This window comes from Danio rerio, chromosome 21 (genome assembly GCF_049306965.1).
Source record: "Danio rerio strain Tuebingen ecotype United States chromosome 21, GRCz12tu, whole genome shotgun sequence".
NCBI classification, from domain to species: Eukaryota; Metazoa; Chordata; class Actinopteri; order Cypriniformes; family Danionidae; genus Danio; species Danio rerio.
Genome location: NC_133196.1, coordinates 7,996,896 through 8,015,409, shown reverse-complemented (window position 1 = coordinate 8,015,409; position 18,514 = coordinate 7,996,896). Strand labels below are relative to the sequence as shown.

Genomic DNA, 18,514 nt, shown 5'->3' with positions numbered 1-18,514 from the left:
AGTTGAAATTCTCAAAATCTGTTCAGTCTTTACATCATCGAGTCACTTGTGCAATCTAAATAAGCAGTTTCTCATTCCTTTGAACATGTTGCAAACGCTTTTGTAGATCCATGCAAATAATTCTGTGCACTTTTCTGTGTATTCCTACATTATCAGTTGCTTATGCCAAAAATTGATTATTTTGCTCTCTATCTGAATAGTCTCACGCCCAGTAATGGGTAGCAGCTGAAAGAGCATCCGCTGTGTAAAAAATATGCTGGATAAGTTGGCGGTTCATTCCACTGTGGAATGATATATATATATATATATATATATATATATATATATATATATATATATATATATATATATATATATTTGTTTTTTTATTTAAATATGTTTTTTGTATATATATATATATATATATATATATATATATATATATATATATATATATATATACATATATATATATATACATATATATACATATATAAAAAAAATCTGTAATTTTATGGTTTATTTCCAGCAGCTTGGGTGCCGGGGAAAAAAAAAAAAGTAGACTGATGGCCGTTAAATAACAGAAATTCTCTGTAAAATAACAGATAATAAATTACAGAAATGTACTTAAATTTTCATTTCTGGTAAATTTCAGTAAATTTAATAGCCGTTATTTTATGCTTTTTTTTTAAGGGACCCCAGCTTTTTACAGTGTGTGTGTGTGTGTGTGTGTGTGTATGTATGTATGTATATATATATATATATATATATATATATATATATATATATATATATATATATATATATATATATATATGTGTGTGTGTGTGTGTGTGTATATTTTAAATCTGAAATGGATATATATGAGCATTTATAAAATGATTGCTTATAAAATTAATAATTAATTTTAATTCTAATAATTGAAAAATATATGTAAATAGTCAAGAGCATGGAGTGACTGTAAAACTCATTCATTTCTAGTAGCATTGACAAGGTAACTAACATATCGATCACTAGGATTAATCTTAGCCTGGTTGTTAGCCTGCTCTGCAAAGAAACTCTGTAGTTACTTAATTAACCTGCTTTAATGCAACTGAGTCAAGGCTAAATTCGATAGCCTTAAAATCTCAGCTTAATTCTGTATCTTACTTTTGTGCCGTACATAAGGGTTAAAAAGGTAATTGTTTGCGGTTATTAACTTAATATGACTAATTGTTCAAAAAATGCCTTCCTTTTTTGGAAAAACAAAAACAATCTTTTTTTTGTTCTCTTTTTACGAAACAATCATTGTCAATGTTTTACTCAAGACAAATAACAGCAGGATACATTATAATCTACTGTATGTAAAAACAATTAAAGCAGGATTACACTTTTATTGTTGTACATATATATACATTTTCCTTTGAGCTTAGTCCTTTTATTAATCTGGGGTCGCCACAGCCGAATGAACCGCCAACTTATCCAGCATATGTTTTACGCAGCGGATGTCCAAAAACCTTTCATAATGTAAAACTGAAAAATTGAATCTGTTCTACTCAAGCAAATGCCAGAAATCATGTGACTGCACAAAATCATGATCATGTTTATGTGAAAATACTCACCATTCAACAGTCATTCCAGCTGAATTTACTTCTCTCGTGTTTTTTAAACATGCATCCGATCGCTAATTCAGGCTTGCCTCCAGATGATATTGCTAAACTCAATTCAATGCGTCTCCTCATATCACAGTGATCAAATATGTGTCTCTCAGATATCAAGAACACTACTGGTATCAATTAACATTTATTATTTTTAAATAATACAATAAATATACTACAAAGGAACATGGGCTTTGGTAGAGAGTTACAACAGACATCGCTCTCTCTCTCTCCATTTCACAATGAAGGACAGGCCTGTTTTCATCCGAGCACTGTGAGGACGTTTCAGAGCGCCGATTAAAAAGAAAAAACAGTCAAAAAAGAATGTGGCTGTGGGAAGAAACATCAAGAGAAAGCTTAACAATTTCATGCATACAGGAAAGTTTTAATGCTTCAAAAGACATACAAGGGTGGGTGGACACAGTAAACTCCAATTTATTGACACAAATCTCTTCTATCTGCTTGTACACAGGTTCGACACGAGCGCAAAATAACAAACAAACAAACATTACAAAGACGAAAAAACAAAACAGAATCAACTTTATTGGCAGCATCACTGCTGGTTTTAAAATGTACAGAAGAATCGGTTGAAATTCGTTGCGTATGATCATGAAATCGTGTCAAAACTGCATAATTCCATGTTGAATCAGTTCAAGTCATCTTTAATTTTCAAAAGTGGAGCTCAAGATTGTGCAGTAGCAGGTTTAGTGGTCAAAAGCGGAACAAAAGAGTGCAGGGAAAAACATTTAGTGGCAACAAGATGGCTCTAGTCAACGACAAACAATCCTGACAGGTGAAGGAAGAAATGCTAGCCAAGTTTCTAGTGAATAATCACACAAGACCATCTGATCCTTGGTCTTCAAGTCTCTTGGATTAAGAGAAATCTCTTTGGAAGGAAGATGCTAGAGTTAACTATTCATTGCTCTAAGCGTTTTGGTTCAGATACCGTCACACATACCTCTTTAAAAAAAAAGATCAAATCAAAAGGTCCCAAGCTAATTCCGCAGAGCGGTTTGAAATGGTAAAAGTTTTACAGCTTGACTAGAGTAATGCTTTACAGATCCATGCTACGCTAGTGATGGGAGAAACTAAGCTTTACAAAGCTTCTGAACTTTTGAACCAGTTGCTTCGCAAAATGATTTAGTTTTGAAATGTTTAAAACAGCAACTGCTCATCAAAATATGAATAAATTGGCCTTTTTAAACACGTCAAATTGAAAGTATAACCAATCCAACGCTAATATGATTTAATTTTAAATGCCTGAATAATATGCATTTTAAAAACATTTTCAAGCTGTATATTGTTTGTGCTAAACTGTGAACTAATAATAATGTTTTTTATTCTAAAGTCTCATTACAAACATGTAAAACTGATCTGAGATCAGGTGTATTCAATGAAACCTGTTCAGGTTAATATCAAGATCATGTCCTGTAAAGATATAACTACTGTGAATATCCAAACTCAATTAGTAATAGACCCTTTTCACAAGTCATTTAAGTCATCAGCGTCTTAAATCCTCGAAAGTTTTTAATATTTGGATAAAAAACAAAAACAAATGAACATTTAAATGTATTTATTATATATTCTTTGCATCAAATTACAAAGACAAATTATCGCTTATGGGAGGCAATTGAGTGAAGGAGAGTAAATTTAACGTTGTTCTTCTGGCTGCTGTTATCTATTTTTTTTTCTTTGTTCTGCAAGTCTTTATAACACCATCGTGGAGTTTTTCTTTTATTATTTCAGCAAATAGGATTGTAAAATGACTTGTACTCTCCCATTTACTGCGATCTAAATTTACCCAACTATGGCGACTTCCGCTACTGAGAGCCAGAAATGTGAAAAGGGTCCATGTGCACTGCTAAAGATTTAATTTGGACAACTTTTAAGGCAATTTTTTAGTTAAGATTTTTTTTTTACCCTGCCAAAGTATACATCTTGAACTTTTAGTTAATGTATAAATCTCAAATTTCCAAAAATCTACATTTTGGACTGGTTTTGTAGTCAAATTAAAAGTATAACCAATCAAATGCTAACATGACTAAATATTAAATGTCAGAATATTGTGGTGTTTTTTATGTTCAAGCTATATATTGTTTGTTCCATTGTTTGTGCTAAACTATGAACTAATATTATTCGTTTTTATTCGAAAGCCTCATTACAGACTTGTAAAACTGATCTACGATCAGGTGAAACCAATGAAACCTGTTCAATGATTCGCAATTTGAGGGCGATCTAAGTGAACCGGCATGATTCATGAGCAATTTATGTTGTTACACAGATGACCCCAAACTAAAAACCATAGAATTTTCTAAACATTTTGAAACTGTAATGAACTAATGAAGCCACATTTATTAAAATGAAAAGACCAATGTACTCCAAACCACTGAATCGAAACAAAAGATTCGTAAAGGTTTCAAAGCTTCATGAAGCGGTGCGTCGAAATCAGCCATCACTGTTACGAGAAAATCACCACAGCATTAACAGAAATTGTGCTCTGTTTAACCACCGCAAATAAAGTAGACAATAGAGTGTGATATGAACGTTGTAATGTAAAGTCTGAGAAGAACATAAATTAGCAGGACATAGTCAAAGAGGAAGAAAAACACAACCTGTTCTCATCTATAAGTGAATATGATTTTATGTCATGCATAAGCTAGGACTTTTTATTTTGACAGAAGAGCCGCTTTTGCATCACCTGCAGAGCTGGATTTAATTACAACAAACAATTTCAGGAAAAAAAAAGATATATATTTGTAGCACCACAGACAGAAGGAAATAGCACCTAGTTTGGGAATGTTGTGTTTCCTCGGTGTGCTCTTCTGATACAGGGAAACACTGATTCATCAACGTCAGTCCAGCCGCTGCAACATGACAGCTAGCAAATGAACGCTCATGTTACGGCTGATTCCTACTTTTATTGTCATCTTGTTACAAAAAGACGTTGGCTTATCTGCAATCTTCTAAGCATTTGGTTGTTGCTGCACCTTATTTTCTTTTCCTCAGATTCACAGAAAGTTCTTTATTTTTTTGAGGGAAATGTATTTATTTATTGATTTTGTTTATTCCAATAACCAGAAGCTCTGTCCTTATCGCTCAATGGGTTCACATGCATGTTTTGAAGCCAGAAAAAAAAAACACTTCACCAAAGAGAAAAAAATATACAGAAAGTACTTACAAACATAGAAAAAAAATATTTATATATATTTATATATATAATCACCATTCCAGGGAATGGAAGACAAGTATGCACAAAAGCTTAAAGTGGAAAGAGGAACAACGTAAACCCAAGCAAACAAACCAACTGAAAGGCTTTCTCGATCTGAGCACCGGACGCGCGTTGAGCTACAAATCCAAGAGGAATCTAATCTGTCTATACAGCCTGTGGTAGGGGCGAAGAGTAAAGTGGGCGGGGCTTGGAGAGACACGAGCGATGACCTCATCCAGTTTCAAAACTTGCATGTGATGCAGAGGGTACACTGAGGTTAAAAAGGTTGCTTTACGAACCCATTGTTTTAGACATCCGTTCTTTCTTCAAATTTCTTACTTTGGTATGGGTTGGGTTTGTTTGGAAACACGAAAACTTTACAAATAAGTCGTCCTATTTCTTTCTTGTGTTTTGTTTTGGTTTTTTTTTTGGAGAAGATGAATATGTTTTGTTTTTGAGCAGTCTTAACCGATGAAGCAGGCTGGTCCGACCTCAAAGCCGAACTTCTGCGTCGCTCCGCCGAAATCGTTGAACATAATGTCAACAAACGGTACCTGCTCCACTTTCGGTGTGTTGATCTCAAGAATAGTCTTTTCATAGCCCTTTTTCAACTGCGGAGGAGGAGAAAACCAACATTACTGAGCAATTCCAGCATTATGGATGTTACATATGCAGTAAAAACTCAAAACATAAATGCACATAGAAAGTTTATGTTAACATTATTTTGAAACATTGGTTTATATTTTTAGCAAAAAAAAAAAAAAAAAAACCAAAGCTATAGGGTCAGAAAAATATGAATCCATAAACATTTTTAGATTTTAAAGAAGGAAAATAAACATGCGTTATGGATCTGACTAAAAAAAGTGTAGAGTTAACCACATACTTTGTAGAAATTCTATTAATTAAACTGGACAACTCAAAAGAAACACTGATACTGTAATGAAAAGGAGAAGTGTTAACTCACTATAGAACAGAGATGATTGATTTTTTTTATTTAACATTTTTGCATTTATGAGGACAAAAGCTTTATTATGGATGTGACACAACTCTGTGATGGATGTGACTGATGTGAAATTGGCACTTGTGTGACCCAAAAAAATCTAATATTATTGTTTGAATAATATTCATATTGTTTGAATGGGAAACATTGATTTTTTTGAGAATTCTGCTGTCCTGTAAAATACAAGCCTACACAAAAGCCTACACACTTAGTAAGGGTTTCGCTTGTTTGGTAAAAACTTTTGTTTAACAGTTTGTAAACAGGAAACAGTGCTTTATAAACATGTAAAGTGTTTAAAACATTGATGCTACCATCAAATATGAACTCTCCGTGATTCAATGAAATACAGCTCAATTTGATCATTGATTATTCTATTTGTAAACAATTTGTAAATGTTTGGAAAGCAGAGAAAAAACGTTTTCATGGCGAGGTTGACATTTGCATGGAATTGCTCTTTCACAATGCTGATGAAAGATTTCCATCCTATATTTTTAAATTGACCACTTTAAATTGCTAAAAATGTATATATATATATATATTAAAAAAACATTTTAAAAGTATTTTTCATGCAGATTTAATGTTGAATGTTTTATGAATAGATTCATTTTATAGCATGCAGCATTTAAATTGATTTGCAAAGAGGTTTAATATAGCTCAGAGGTAGAATGAATGTATTTTCATAGCAAATTTACTATATACATATATTAATTACATATATATATATATATATATATATATATATATATATATATATATATATATATATATATATATATATATATATATATATATATATATAAAATGTATGTGTGTGTGTGTTTTTTATTTTTAAGATGACAATAACACCTTGTTTTAAGTTACATGATAATATTTGTAGAAATAGGCAACAATAGCCTGTACAGGTCAAAATTATATATTTTTTATTCCAAAAATAATTTAAATATTAAAGATCCTGAATACCATAAATCTAGTAAGGCCTAACGTTTGATTGATAAAATATAGTGCCAAGAACTTAATCTGTAAAAATGTAAAGGGGATTTTCTCAATATTTTTTTAACCCCCAGATTGTCAAATAGTTGTTTCTCAGCCAAATATTGTCCTGTCAATAGAAAGCTTTTTATTTAGTGTTCTTATGTTGCATGTATATATTTTTGACATTGGCCAAAAATACATTATAAGGGTCAAAATGATCCATTTTTCATGGCAGAAATCTGTTAAATATTAAGATCATGTTCTGTAAAGATATAAATACACTGAATATATCCAAACTCAATTTTTAACTAGTAATAGACGCATTTCACAAGTCATTTTTCATTGTCATCAGCATCTGAAATCCTTGAAAATTTTTAATATCTAGATTTTTAAAAAAATTACATTTATATGTATTTATGTATGGATTATATCTTAGCATCAAATTGCAAAAACGCATGCTTATGTGAGCGTTTGAGTGTAGAACAGTAAATTTGACGTTATTCTCTCTCTCTTCTGGCTGCATTATAAGTCTCACACTATTTATTTCCCTTTTTTTCCTGAAAGTCTTGATAACCCCATTGTGGAGTTTTTCTTTTATTATTTCAGCAAACAGGACTGTAAAGTAATGATTTGTTGTACTCTCCCATTCACTGTGCTCCGTTCACCCAGAAAAGAGTCCCAGAAAGAGTCCATTTGCATTGCTAAAATCCTAATTTAGACAACTTTTAAGGTGATTTTGCTCAAGTTTAGATTTTTTTTTTAACCCGGCCAAATATTGTTCAATCCTAACAAAGTATACATCAATAAAACATTTATTTCTTGTACTTTAAGTTAATGTATAAATCTTAAAATTTCCAAAAATTTACACTTTTGACTGGTTTTGTAGTCCAGAATGTGAAATCTTTGCGTGTCTTACCGCGCAGCCGTCGACTACGGCTCTGATGTACGGGTTATTATCGTAAGACATCTCCTCGTCATTGGAGCCCAGGAAGCGGATGGCTTTATCGTAAGAGTCCTGGTCTTGGTCGTGCCAGGCCACAGACTGGTAACAGTTGTAGGTGAGGTTCTGCCGGGCCGTGGCACTGAGCAAACGCAGGAACGTCATCTGCACCACACCGATGGCATTGCCCTCCGCATCCACATACGAGAGCTGAACAGACAAACACACAGAGCAGTGCACTTCACATAACCGCTGGACACACTATACACACATCTGCTGAAAACTACACACCACACCCTGCTTTATGATCAACTCTGAATATTTGAGTGATAGAAAATAGACTAAATATTGAATAAAATGTTTTTTTTTTTGATTCTATGATACATTATAGGCATGATTTACAGAAAACACCCAATAAAATGTCATTCAGGTTAACAATAGCGGTGTAATAGATGATAGTTGATGGGTTTGGTGGGTTATTAAAGGTGTTTCCTGTCCCTACTTGTTTAGCCTGCATTAATGCATTTAGCGTAAGCTCCACAATTAATCATCAAAAGATCGGATCTCAACAACCTTGCAAAATAAATAAGCAGTGGCACAAAAAAGGGGTATGCAGTATATGCGGCGCATAGGGGCGCCACACATGGGGGGCGCCATTGTGCCACAACAATTTTTTTAATTATCCATATTAAAAGTTTCAAATAGTATATATTAATAATTATATATATATATATATATATATATATATATATATATATATATATATAGTTAAAAATGTTTATTTAGTATTTTATACGCGTATAATATTGTATTTTATTACATTAAAAAATCATAAAATCATAAAAAAAATTTTATGAATTTATTATGTATCATATTGATTCATCAGGCCTTTTGGTAACTTCTTAGCTCAAATCTATTTTAGCTACAAACAAAGTTATAACATTTCAATTAAATAGAACATTTCACACAGTTTGTTTCTGTTTTTTTTTTTTACACTAAACATTAGACAGTCTTTTTTATTTCACTTTTAGCAGTTTCAGTCAATTGTTCTGGCAAAGACAGACCTTACACTTCTCAGTATGCATGTGAGAAGTAATCGCAATGTTCTTTTGCCCTTTAGGACTCCCATGTCTATGATTTTGTTTTGACAAATGTAGTACAAAAAGTCCAAAAGCAAGGCTAGTCAAGGTGCTATAATCATTTAGTAAGGTAAAATTAAACTGAGGCGAAATTTGGGGTGGTATGAGATGCATTTCTTTGCGACTTAACATGCTTATGTAAATATACCTTTTACTACTTCATACTATTTCAGTTGTGTTCAGAACTGCGAAACTGTATTTTTTGAAGTATATTGATATCTTTATGAAAAAATATCTTTAATTTATTGATGGAAATATTTTCCACATTTTATCACTTGCCTGTTTTAAAATATAGTTGGATTGAAGGGGGGCGCGGAAAAGTTGAAGCCGCATACCCATCAGTAAGTGTGCAGTTGCGCCCCTGTAAATAAGTGACGATGATTTGCATGTTTAATTGATCCTTTGAATCGCTGCAATTAAAATGGTGTTTGAAAAACGCAAAAATCAAGAAAGCGATTCAGTCTTTAGTGTTTTGAGTTAGTTATGAAGTTACAAACCAAATAACAAATGACACAGAAGTACTGGGAGAACAGTTTAGATATAACCGTCAATCACCGTCATATGCATTTAACTTGGCACTTTATAATGAAAGTTGAAGGCTGCAATTACATTATTTAACCAATTGGTTAAAATTAGCCAGCCATCAAAAACATGCCAGTGAATAATTCTTCAAAAATTACACATCTAGCAATGAAACGTGAAGTTTGAGTAAATAACTGAGTCATTTATTGAAAATGAGACTAAAAATAAATATGTGTTGGACAAATTATGTCTACATTTAGCGTTATCAGCAACAGTAGTAGTAGTAACAGTGAATTTTTTACAGTGCAGAATATTTGAATATTTATTTTTATTCAGCTGATTGTTTCTTCATTTTGTTTTTAATAAAATCACAGGTTCTAAGTTTTGTTTGGTAAAACCGAAAGTGTCTTGCAGTACTGTTTTTTTAATAAATAGAAAGCAAATTACATTTGTCTCCTCCCCTTTTTAGCTGATCTAAAAAATGGGCCAATCCGTGCTGTGAACCATAATGTGATCTGAACCGTGAGATTTGTGATCCGTTACACCCCTAGTTAACAATGTTTATGTAGCAAAATTTGCGAGGTATATTTAGAACAAGATTACGTATTAAAATATTTTAAAGATCACAGGCCCAAAATATGAATTGTGTCATTTTAAAGCTTTACTTTTCACCGTAATTCCCATTTGTCAATTTTACCCATTTGTCCACTATATGTTTTTATTTCATTCAAAATAAAAAGATAATCATGCTCACTTTATGTAATTTAATAAGTTCATCTTACAGTATGATTCATCTTTTTTTTTTTTTTAAATAACTTTGAATTGAAGTAATTTTAAGTCTTTTGTGATATACTGTTTAAGCCAGAATTATTAGCCCCCTTGAATTTTTTTCTTCTTTTTAAAATAGTTTCCAAATTATGTTTAACGGACCAAGGAAATTTCACAGTATGTCTGAAATATTTTTTCTTCTGGAGAAAGTCTTATTAGTTTTATTTCAGCTAGAATAAAAGCAGTTTTTATTTTTTTAAACACCATTTTAGGGACAAAATTATTAGCCCCTTTAAGCTATATTTTCTTTCAATAGTCTACAGAACAAACCATCATTATACAATAACTTGCCTAATTACCCTAACCTGCCTAGTTCACCTAATTAACCTTGTTAAGCCTTTAAATGTCACTTTAAGCTGTATAGAAGTGTCTTGAAAAATATTTAGTCAAATATTATTTAATGTCATCATGCCAAAGATAAAATAAATCAGTTATTAGAGATGAGATATTAAAACTATTATGCTTAGAAATGTGTTGAAAAAATCTCTCTGTTAAACATATACAGACTTCTACTGTATATGTTGAGAAAAACAGTTTCAGTTTTGGAAATTTGGTTTAACATCAAAATGGGACTTTTTACCCATATATCCTGCTATTACATCTTTGCCTCTCTAGTAGATGCATCTTGTTTAAAACAAAATTAGAATTAAATTGAAATTATTTATAAAATTATTAATAAATGTTATATACAGTTAAAGTCAGAATTATTAGCCCCTATATTAAATAAAAAATGTATTCTTCTAATTCTTCTAGTTTTCAGCTTAAAGTGACATTTAAAGGCTTAACTAGGTTAATTAGGCAAGTTATATAATGATGATTTGTTATGTGGACTATCAAAAAAAAATATATATATATATATATATATATATATTGCTTAAGGGAGTTAATATAATTGAATAAAAAATGCTTTTATTCTAGCCGACATTCTCCAGAAGAAAAAATATAGAAAATACTGTGAAAAAAAAAAACATTCATTTTCTTTTCAGCTTAGTCCCTTTATTAATCTGGGGTTGCCACAGCGGAATGAACCGCCAACTTATCCAGCATATGTTTTATTCAGCGGATGCCCTTACAGCTGCAACCCATCGCGAAAAAGGGGAGAACATGCAAACTCCACACAGAAATGCCAACTGACGCAGCCGAGGCTCGAACCAGCGACTTTCATACTGTGAGGCGACAGTGCTACCCACTCCGCCACCGCGTCTTCTGAAAATTTCTTTAATCAATTAAATATCACTTGGGAAATATTTCAAAAAGAATAAATATTGCATGAGGGCTAATAATTTTGCACTCTTGTAACCTCTAAATGTCTTTAACTCTCACTTTTGATCAATATTAATGTATGTTTGCTAAATAAATAGTGTTTTTAATGCAGTTAAACCCCTTTTGCCAGTTCAGATCTGCTCTCTGCATGTATGAAACATCCAAATGAATTTTCTCATTCAAAGGTGGACGATAAGCTCATTTTGTCTGCGACTCCGGTGAAAAATCTCACTAATCTATTGAAATGAGCTGAACTCGTTAATATGCAGATTCGCTCTTTGTGGTGTGATGCAACATTTGCATTACAGAAAATATGCAAATGCTTTGTTTTCATTCTTGAAAATACCAACCCATGTTTAGAAGAAAACTCCATCGCCGACGATCCACAAACACACACGCGTGACTGACTGAGAACGAGCACATGCTTCATGCACACTCACACATATACTTACGACCGGGAGCTCCTCTCATACACGCTTTTGCCATGACCCTTCATGCATTCATGCAAAAACCCACCATGAGCACATTACCTCACCAGCACAGCTGCATGGCAACAGACTGACCCCTGAAGCCCGGTGAAGAGACTGACACAAACACATACCACAGGCTCTGTCCAAACACTAGTGAGAATCCAGCAGATCAACTAAATCCCCAGAGTGACTAAATTGAGCGTCTTGTCATTGGTAGCAGTTTAAATATAATCAAAATAATCATGTAAAGACAAATCTAACTAGACTAAGGTTCAATGTTGTGTTTGCATATTGCTAATAACTAAAAGCTCTACATCATCAATATCAATAGGGCTAAATAGTGACAGTAATAACAATATTATTATCATTAGCATGTACATTTTATGAATATTAACATTATTATGGCGAAATAAGAGTTTTATTGTTCAATCATTTCTAATAAGCTGATCTTTAATATTAAATGTAAGCATATTTCGGCCTGTTTTGAATGATTAGTTGAGGACCATTTTTAATAATGTTTTGGCCAAAAAAAGTCATATTACAATTCTAATAATAACAAAAATATTTTAATAAATTTAAATATTTTTGGTGAGCAAAATTAACTATAATTGTAATTAATTATTACAGAAAATTATGTAATTATGTTAAAAAAAGACTTTTTGCTGAATAAAAATGATCTGACCAACAGATAAGTGCTTTAAAAATGTCATATAACACTAATATTATTAATAATCATAATAATTAAGACCATAAAATACAATAAAAGCATCTGTTATGATGAGACTATACAGTAATAACTATATTATTATCATTAGCATATACATTTTATAGAAAATATTTACATTATTATGGTGAAAAAGGAGTTTTATTGTTCAATCATTTCTAATAAGCTTATCATTAATATTAAATGTAAGCATAATTCTGTCTGTTTTGAATGAACAGTTGAGGACAATTTTCAATAATTTTTTATTAATTTGACTTAATTATGACTTAATTTTTAAGTCATATTACAATTATAATGATAACAAAAATGTCATTTTAATAAATTAAATTTAAAGAAATATTGTTCGTGAGCAAATATAATTATAATTGTAATACATTATTACAGAAAATAATAATAACAGTTGTTGTTTTATTTTTAAATAAAGATTTATAAAAATTGTTAAATTAAAAATGATCTGACCAACAGATAAACCTAAAAATGCTTTAAAAAATGTCATATAACAGTAATATTATCAATAATTATGATAATTAGACCATTAAATACATAAAATGCATCTGTTGTTATGATGAAATGAGGCTATACAGTAATAACATTATTATCATTAGCATATACGTTTTATTAATAAACATAATAATTGTATTGTTTAATCATTGCAGAAAAGTTCATTATGAATATTAATGTAAAAGTGTAGTTCTGCCTGTTTTGAATGAATTGTTTTTCGGATCTCAGCAGCATTTGGAGCAGAAGCGCAGTCATGTGTTGATCAACTCAGTCACTTCAAGCTGATTTCCTCAGACGTACAGCAACAGAAGAGCGGCTGGACTGATCAGTCAAGCAGATTTACAAACAAATGAAAGTCCACATGAAGTCTGTAATGACTGTTTTACTAGTGCTTATTGTTAGTGTTTATGTGAACAATTATTTTGTGTAGGTGAATCCACTGATGATAAAAAAAGGTTTATTTTGATAATCTTTAATCAAGATATGTCTGTAATGCATCAGTTTGATGGTCAGAGTGAAATATGTTTAGCCACGCCCATCCAACCATTAACCCTTAGCATTTTTGCCCCATAAACTTACATTTATATGCGTGTGAATCCAGCAGACCCGAAACGCCAGTTTGAGTGACAAGTTTCACATGTGAGACCTAGAAGATCCAAACGTGACCTCTCAGGACAGAAATTTGTTTAATTGATATCTAATCATCTAGTTGTATCCCGGCCCATTCTGATCAAATTTCACATGCTCAATTGCTAGCTTTAGTCTGCTGCAAGAAAAAGATGAGAGGTGGCAAAAATAACAACCCAGGCTCATTGTGGAAACGTAGTCCCGCGGACGTTTCTGGAGACCGCGGAATACGTCCCGGCAGGTACGTACGGCTGCAGTTTTTGTTTTTGCGAATCCGCGAGAGGCCGCTGTTGTGCGCTTTTTCGCATCTCAGACGCCTCTCGCGAGTGCAGTTCGCGCCCGCGCTGTTCTCGCGTGAACCCACCAGAGGCCGCTGTCCGACTGACCGGATGATTGACTGCGCGACCGGCCAATCGGCTGACCCGCCCTCCTCCTTCCCTGAACCCAACCAATTTTACCGATGGACCCGCTCGCTTCCATAAACCCGAGCAACAGTTTACAAAAGCCGTCCAAAAAAAGAAAAGCCCTCTTTATTTTTTTTTTCTACCGCGTTTTCGGATTTCGCCGCGTTCTCACCCTGTTACAAAACTCGTTCACTTAATTTTTGGGATTCTGTTTTCGTCTTACCTGATTGCTGGAACCGCTCTTCCCCAGACTCGAAACCGATCGCCGTGGTCAACTCCTCTCTGCATCTCGAGCCTGCCGACACACGGTGAGCTGAGTGGACAAGCGGGTTGCAGCGGGGAAGCCTTCCACAAGGAGGTAAGCGGTCGGCCGGCCGGCCGGCAAGCGCGAAAGGGAACAGTGTCACACCGCCCCGCAGCGTTCGCTTGAAAAAATAAATGCAGCCGTACGTACCTCCCGGGACGTATTCCGCTGTCTCCAGAAACATCCGAGGGACTACTTTTTCAGAATGAGCTTGGGTTGCAAAATAAAGTCCCTAATATTGCATTTCAGGTGGAAATACATCATTAAACGTATTAAAATGTGCATGAAAGTCTGCAGCAGATTCCAGTTCATGTGGACTTTATGCTTTTCTGAATTCAGACTGACTGACATCTCCATCCACAGTCCTCAGATTACCCATAAGTCTGAGCAAACACACATTGTTCTGAAGATGAACATGCTGTCATAAGCATGCAGAAGAGGCCGATCGTCCCCTGAACCGCTTTGGATTCACAGACGCTCTGATTGGCCCCTTCCCTCATGCACTCTTACTTACCATTGACCCTCTCTTGTAGCGACTATACCATGTGCCTGGACTGTCTTTGGGCCAGCGAGCCATTTTGCTCTGTAAAATAGGAGAGTGTTTCAGGAGGACAAGAAAGAGGAGTCACTCTTACCAGTTTACCACGTTTGTATTCACTGAACCAGGTGCCTGGATTCTCCTTCGGCCAGGAGGTGAGTCTGGCCTGAGAGACAGAGAGTCAACCGAGTCAGTGCTGGATTCTCAGAGCAACAGTATTCACATCTAATGGATTGTATGTAGCGCAGAGTAGATTAGCCACCGTTATTATTTAACATTTCAAACCACCAGATCAACAACTACTGTAACACAGTTCAGTCCTGTAAGCTGCTCTTTTGTACACAACTATAATTTGTATTGTATTAAATTGTATTATATTATACTATATTATATTATATTATATTATATAAAATTATAGTATATTATATTAAATTATATTATAGTATAGTATATTATATTATATTAAATTATATTATAGTATATTATATTATAGTATGTTATATTATATCATATAATAGTATATTTGATTATATTATATTATACAGTATTACATTGTAAAAAAGTTTTTTTAATGTATCTAAAATGATTAATAGAACATTCTTTTTATTATTTTCTCGTATGTGAACAAAGTAATTTTTTACAATTCGATTAAATATAGTGATATAATTATTGTAATGTTAGCATTTGAAACTAAGTGAACTTAGAAGTATATGTAATGTGTGTGTATATATATATATATATATATATATATATATATATATATATATATATATATATATATATATATATATATATATATATATATATATATATATATATCAAGAATTCAGATGCAAAAACCTCTAAGTGCCATCTGAATTCTTCTCCTAAAACTAGCATTTTTTTTAAGCTCCTATGTATAAGTTAAGAAATTTCCATTTTATGTCAATTAATATGTTATTTTTATTGCCTTTAAGGTGAAATAAGTGAACATTATTAAAGTAATTAGAAATAAAAATGGTAATTTTATATATGCAAAAACCTCTGAGTGCCTTCTGAAATTTTCTTCTATATATAATAAATGGCAATAATAGGCCGGCGATCTCTGATTTTGCTAAGCAAACAACAATGTTAATATCATAAAATATTTTATATGTGCAAAGTTGCTAAAATAAACCTGTTGTAAACCGTTAAAAAAAGGAGTACTTTTTTTTTTTTAATTCAATGTTTTTTTTTTGCCCAAAAAGGCATATTATAATTATAACAACAAAGTCATTTTAATTTATTAAAATATTTCGGTGAGCAAAATTAATTGATATTTTAGATATGATGTTTTAATTAATAATCATAGATAATTATGTAATCGTTTGATTTAAAAAAAAAAAAAGTAAAAAATGGTAAAAATCTTTTGCTGAATGAAAGTGTATCTGACCGATGAACCTAAAAATGCTAAAAGTCATAGAACACTAATATTAGTATTAATCATGGTAATTCGACCACATAATAAGAGTTTGTTATGAAGAGATGAGAACAGGCTGGAGAAGGTTATCTGTTGTCTGCCTCTGCTGGTGTGAAGAGTGAACCTGTAGAGGAACTCATGTTGGTTATTGAGGGTTAATTTTACACCCACAGAATGTCTATCAGTGACTCTTCCTTCAAACACAAATAAATGCAGAAAAAACTCATCACACTTCATACACAAACATCATTAAACTTACTATTATATAAGAGCCTTCACTATAATCAGCACTGAGATATTCTGGCCTGCCTATAGGTTTGGGTTGAGCAGACCTTTTTCAGCTATCAAAAAAGTACAGGCTGTTCAAGAAGTCATTCTGATGTAGTTCCCACAGATTCTCTCAGGACCAGAAAACCTCCAGCACATTCGCTCTGTAAAACTTAAGATGTGACCTTAAAGGTAATGTGACATATTGAACAGATTGGTATTTCTGTTCCTCTGCGCATGCTGAACAGATTCTCTCAGGAGCTTTTTCTGTAATACAGAGTGTGTGTGTGTGTGTGTGTGTGTGTGTGTGTGTGTGTGTGTGTGTGTTCCTCCTAATTTTGATGTGATTGATGTTGTGCATTGTGATTCTGTCATCAGTGCTGTTTTAGCCTAGATGTGGGGCTTGCGGGAAGTCGTTCCGAGCTGTTGTGCTTTGTTGCCATCAGAATATTCCTCACCCCTTCGCTCTTTTTATCGGGGAAGATGCAGCTCTCTCCACCTGCTGTGAAGTTACAGTACACTTTGAATGAGTCTCTGGAGCAGCCCTGGTTGGGATCAATCCAGTATTCACCTGAAAACAGACAGAACAGCAGAGCCTTTAAAAGCTGATGTAAATGCTTCCTTTTGGGTGGAAGCAAAAACACAAAAGTTTTTGTGTGTATCTCTTTAAATGCAAATGAGTTCTTTATCGTGCACATTCCAAAAGCGGGCGGAGCCTCGACAGCTTGTGCATAAAGCAACAACAGAAAAAGTTTGTTACTGCATTGCAATTCACATACTATCTGTCCTAAATAGTGTTCAACAGAATTATTCCCTCATTTATTTTCCTTCAGCGTAGTGCCTTTATTTTATCAGGGGTCGCCACAGCGGAAAAAAGCAGGAACTTATTCAGCATGTGTTTTACACAGCAGAGGTACAGAGGTCGATGCTTTTGACTACACTATTCGAAAGTGACCAAGATGGTCTGTTAATTCTGGAAATTCCAAGTGCATGCTCTAATGCAGGGGTCACCAATCTCAGTCCTGGATGGCCAGTGTCCCTGCAAGTTTTAGCTCCAACTTGCTTTCATAACCGTACGTTCACACCGAAAGCGGCGAGAGCGTCCAAGGTCGCTCTGGCCGCCCTGGCGACAACGCTCTCTGCCTTCAGCTCCGGCGGCGAGAGCGTCAAAACTCGCTACATTGATCTCGTATTTAAAGGAGCCGTTGCAGCATATCAGTTACATTCCTGCATAAAACATGTTTCTAGCGTGAAAATGTTGCGCACTTCTTATCAAATTCATACAACAATGGAAGATCAAGTTGCGTGTGGTGTGGCTTCGCTCTATTTATCCAATATGTGTCCATATGTCTGAACATCCTGAAGCAGCAGTACTGTCACATCGCGTGAGATTCCTGCTTTTTTAAGATAAATTTATATCACATTAATGAACATCAGTAAGTCGCCAGTAACTTATTTAATGCATGTTCCTGTAGGAAAAAATTTGAAATAATTAGAAATCCGGCGACCGCAATAATCAAACCCTTGGGAACAACTGTGGTCGGAACCAAAGTTCACAGGTCTGTGTTCTCTGAACTGCTATCAAGCGATGGACGTCTTCATTCTGATTGCTTGCCGCCGAACCGCATCATAGCTCATTACCATAAAGTTGACTTCATTTCAACTCTCCTTGACGCTCACGCCGGCAAAGACGCGCCGCGCTGCTCCTCGCCGCCTATCGCCGCCGGCTCTCATTGAAAATGAATGACTTCCG

At 33.6% G+C, this 18,514-nt stretch overlaps 1 protein-coding gene across 2 annotated transcripts in view; it reads right to left on the bottom strand.

Annotated features, from left to right (window-relative positions):
- Positions 1 to 1,980: 1,980 nt before the first annotated feature.
- Positions 1,981 to 18,514, bottom strand: part of col5a1 (procollagen, type V, alpha 1) — a 229,113-nt gene continuing 212,579 nt past the window's right edge. Inside the window, exons 63-66 of one of the 2 annotated variants that reach the window (XM_073935763.1) lie at positions 17,220 to 17,332; positions 15,154 to 15,222; positions 7,713 to 7,946; positions 1,981 to 5,435 (exon numbers count right to left, since the gene is read on the bottom strand). In XM_073935763.1, the coding sequence (XP_073791864.1) occupies positions 5,289 to 5,435; positions 7,713 to 7,946; positions 15,154 to 15,222; positions 17,220 to 17,332 (563 nt within the window). In that variant the 3' untranslated portion in view covers positions 1,981 to 5,288. Of the gene's footprint in view, positions 5,436 to 7,712; positions 7,947 to 15,032; positions 15,102 to 15,153; positions 15,223 to 17,219; positions 17,333 to 18,514 lie in introns of both variants that reach the window. The other variant, XM_073935764.1, reaches the window with a different exon arrangement.